Source organism: Oncorhynchus gorbuscha, unplaced genomic scaffold (assembly GCF_021184085.1).
Source record: "Oncorhynchus gorbuscha isolate QuinsamMale2020 ecotype Even-year unplaced genomic scaffold, OgorEven_v1.0 Un_scaffold_6044, whole genome shotgun sequence".
Taxonomy (NCBI): domain Eukaryota; kingdom Metazoa; phylum Chordata; class Actinopteri; order Salmoniformes; family Salmonidae; genus Oncorhynchus; species Oncorhynchus gorbuscha.
The window spans coordinates 664-5000 of NW_025749728.1; the positions used below are offsets into that span (position 1 = coordinate 664).

The following is a 4337-nucleotide window of genomic DNA, read 5'->3' on the forward strand; positions in this document are numbered from 1 at the left end:
CCTAAAGACAAAACAGGCTATAGGCTACACATCTGGAGGTAGGCCTTCATGTGTAGCCTATGACAGCCTATCCCACGCACCTCACTCTCTGTCCTGGGAGGAGGGCACTCTGAGGGCTCACAACAGTGGGGAGTGTAGGCCCAACCCGGAGCCTGGGTCTCGTCTGGCTGCCAGCCCGACAGATCAGCCACTTCCCTAGGGTACTTGGCGTCCTGGTAGGCCAGCTGCTCCTGGAGGAAGGTCTGCTCCGTGGACCCTGTCTCTCCTGGTCCCCCACTCTGGAAGTTGCTCAGCCCCTCCTGGGTAGGGTCTCAGGGTAGGGGTTGGCTATCTTACTGCCAGGTTTCAGACACATCAGCACCGGGCCTGTCGGGGTGGAACAATGGTTTAATCTGCGTCCCAAATGGCACCCTTTTCCCTCTATTGAGTCCAAACCGGTTTGCCAGTTTCCCTATTATACAGGCCTTTCTATGCAACTGCGAGCCATAGTCTCCCATCTTGGCTCCCAGTTACACTGACCTCTATTGATCCCCGAGAGCCACTGTTGAGCCGTCAGGGCCGCCTCGTTGCCTGCTGTCATGGGGAAGATGTCATCCTGGAAGGTCTTTGGGGACTGGAGAGAGGACATAAAACAGTTGCGTGAACTCTCTCTCTCCCCTTCCCGCTGTCTCTCTTCATCTCCTTCTCTGCCTCGCTCTCTTCCTCTTTCCCCTTCCCGCTCTCTCTCTCTCTCTTCATCTCCTCTACCTCGCTCGCTTTCTCCCTCTCTCTTTCTCTCTTCCCTTCCCGCTCTCTCTCTCTTTATCTCCTCTACCTCACTTTCTCCCTCTCTCTTCCTCTCTCCCCTTCCCTCTCTCTCTCCTCTACCTCGCTTTCTCCCTCTCTCTTCCTCTCCCCTTCCCTCTCTCTCCCTCTCTTCATCTCCTCTACCTCGCTCGCTTTCTCCCTCTCTCTTTCTCTCTCCCCTTCCTGCTCTCTCTCTCTCTCTCTTATCTCCTCTACCTCGCTTTCCCCCTCTCTCTTCCTCTCTCCCCCTTCCCTCTCTCTCTCTCTTTATCTCCTCTACCTCGCTTTCTCCCTCTCTCTTCCTCTCCCCTTCCCGCTCTCTCTCTCTCTCTTCATCTCCTCTACCTCGCTCGCTTTCCCCCTCTCTCTTTCTCTCCCTTCCCTCTCTCTCTCTCTTCATCTCCTCTACCTCGCTTTCCCCTCTCTCTCTCTCCCTTCCTCTCTCTCTCTCTCTCTCTCTCTCTCTCTCTCTCTCTTTATCTCCTCTACCTCGCTTTCTCCCTCTCTCTTCCTCTCTCCCCTTCCCTCTCTCTCTCTCTTCATCTCCTCTACCTCGCTCTCTTTCTCTGAAAACTCTAATTGATTTATTGGCATGACAAACATTGAGTAAATATTGCCAAAGCGTCGATGTTACAGTTGCATTAAGTCCTCTACACTGAAATACATTAAAGATATGTCCTTAATTGTCACTTAGACGGTAGAACCGGTGTCCACGAAGAGTGGTGTGTAATTCTACCCTGCGAGGGACGATCATGGAGAGCGGTTCGACCAGGTCCTTAACAGTCACCAAGCGGTAGAACCGGAACACCTCACAGGAACTCACGTCCAGACCGCGCTTAGGCATGACCCCTGGAGAGGTCAGAGTTCACAAGGTCAGAGGTGAACACAAGGGTGTTCCCTATGTCAGTATATTTATGATCTGAATCACGGAACATTGAATGGGTTATTAGGTATAATGTATCCATAGAATGAAGCAGAAACAGTCAAACTCTCCATGTTATTAGGTATAATGTATCCATAGAATGAAGCAGAAACAGTCAAACTCTCCATGTTATTAGGTATAATGTATCCATAGAATGAAGCAGAAACAGTCAAACTCTCCATGTTATTAGGTATAATGTATCCATAGAATGAAGCAGAAACAGTCAAACTCTCCATCTTGACTACGGATGAATGGACAGAAGCCCATTAACAACTAAACATATCTGTTTATAAAGTCCATACACAGCCTTGACACAGTCCATGTAGTGTGTGTGTGTGTGTGTGTGTGTGTGTGTGTGTGTGTGTGTGTGTGTGTGTGTGTGTGTGTGTGTGTGTGTGTGTTGCTTGTGTGTGTGTGTTTCCCCAAACCTTTGAGGCAGTATTATGTGTGTGTGTCTGTTTGTGTGTGTGTGTGCTTCCCCAAACCTTTGAGGCAGTATTGTGTGTGTGTGTGTGTCTGTTTGTGTGTGTGTGTGTGTGTGTGTGTGTGTGTGTGTGTGTGTGTGTGTGTGTGTGTGTGTGTGTGTGTGTGTGTGTGTGTGTGTGTGTGTGTGTGTGTGTGTGTGTGTGTGTTCTTACCCAATCCTTTCTGAGGCAGTAGGGAGTAATACTCAGTGAGGAACTGAACGTAGGGCTTCTCAGAACTGATCTCATAATACCGGATGTTACCATCACCCTGGAACACACACACACACACACACACACACACACACACACACACACACACACACACACACACACACACACACACACAGACCTAATGTTACCATCACCCTGGAACACACACACACACACACACACACACACACACACACACACACACACACACACACACACACACACACACACACACACACACACACACACACACACACACACACACACACAGACCTAATGTTACCATCACCCTGGAACACACACACACACACACACACACACACACACACACACACACACACACACACACACACACACACACACACACACACAGACCTAATGTTACCATCACCCTGGAACACACACACACACACACACACACACACACACACACACACACACACACACACACACACACACACACACACACACACACACACACACACACACACACACAGACCTAATGTTACCATCACCCTGGAACACACACACACACACACACACACACACACACACACACACACACACACACACACACACACACACACACACACACACACAGTTGTGGTGCTACATGGTGTTAACTTAAGGGGGCTGAATAATTTTGCATGCCCAATCTTTCAGTTTTTGATTTGTTAAAAAAGTTTGAAATATCCAATAAATGTCGTTCCACCTCATGATTGTGTCCCACTTGTTGTTGATTCTTCACAAAAAAATACAGTTTTATATCTTTATGTTTGAAGCCTGAAATGTGGCAAAAGGTCGCAAAGTTCAAGGGGGCCGAATAATTTCGCAAGGCACTGTAAAGTATTGATTACCTTGCCAGGTAGAGGATGTGTATATCAGGGTCATGACAGTGTGATTGATCAGTATTGATTACCTTGCCAGGTAGAAGATGTGTATATCAGGGTCCTGACAGAGTGATTGATCAGTATTGATTACCTTGCCAGCCAGGTAGAGGATGTGTGTATCAGGGTCTAGACAGAGTGATTGATCAGTATTGATTACCTTGCCAGCCAGGTAGAGGAGGTGTGTATCAGGGTCTAGACAGAGTGATTGATCAGTATTGATTACCTTGCCAGCCAGGTAGAGGATGTGTGTATCAGGGTCATGACAGAGTGATTGATCACTATTGATTACCTTGCCAGCCAGGTAGAGGAGGTGTGTATCAGGGTCGTAGAATGGGAAGAGGACTCCTGCACCTCCATCCACCTCCTCCTCCGACAGCGGCTCTGACAGATCATCCTACATGTCAGAGATAAAACATTGAATGGTGTGTGTGTGTGTCTGTCTGTCTGTCTGTCTGTCTGTCTGTCTGTCTGTCTGTCTGTCTGTCTGTCTGTCTGTCTGTCTGTCTGTCTGTCTGTCTGTCTGTCTGTCTGTCTGTCTCTCTCTCTCACCGGATCCCATAATGTGATCTGTCTTTGGTTCCATGGTGAGCTGCCAGTAGAAAACAGCATGTTCTGGTCTCCTATAAACACCACCTTATTGGCCCTGTGGAGTTTACTGCTGGACACCTACACACACACAACACACACACACACACACACGACACACACACACACACACACACACACACACAGACACACACACGACACACACACGACACACACACGACACACACACGACACACGAGTAATAATGTTAAAGACTGGACCCTCTTTAACTCTATAATCCTTGATTAGATGTATGAGTAATTATCTGGTCATGTTCTCCTGAATCATCTCTATATCTGTCTACTAGACAGTCAACGGACACATAGAGAATATGGAAAAATATAGTATTCATTTTCAACACAAAATATTTTACTATAAATCAACAACTTTTTCATAGATTTCCAAATTTACAAGTGAATTACCAGATTTTCAGAAAATTACCGTAACGTTGGTAAATTACAGGAACGTTGGTAAATT

At 47.4% G+C, this 4337-nt stretch overlaps 1 protein-coding gene across 1 annotated transcript in view; it reads right to left on the bottom strand.

The window, feature by feature from the left end:
- Window positions 1–289: 289 nt before the first annotated feature.
- LOC124029304 (coronin-2A-like) overlaps window positions 290–4337 on the bottom strand; it is a 17752-nt gene continuing 13704 nt past the window's right edge. Inside the window, exons 5-10 of the mRNA XM_046341069.1 lie at window positions 3825–3941; window positions 3565–3669; window positions 2347–2443; window positions 1523–1635; window positions 520–613; window positions 290–366 (exon numbers count right to left, since the gene is read on the bottom strand). Coding sequence (XP_046197025.1) covers window positions 290–366; window positions 520–613; window positions 1523–1635; window positions 2347–2443; window positions 3565–3669; window positions 3825–3941 — 603 coding nt within the window. The remainder of the gene's footprint in view (window positions 367–519; window positions 614–1522; window positions 1636–2346; window positions 2444–3564; window positions 3670–3824; window positions 3942–4337) is intronic.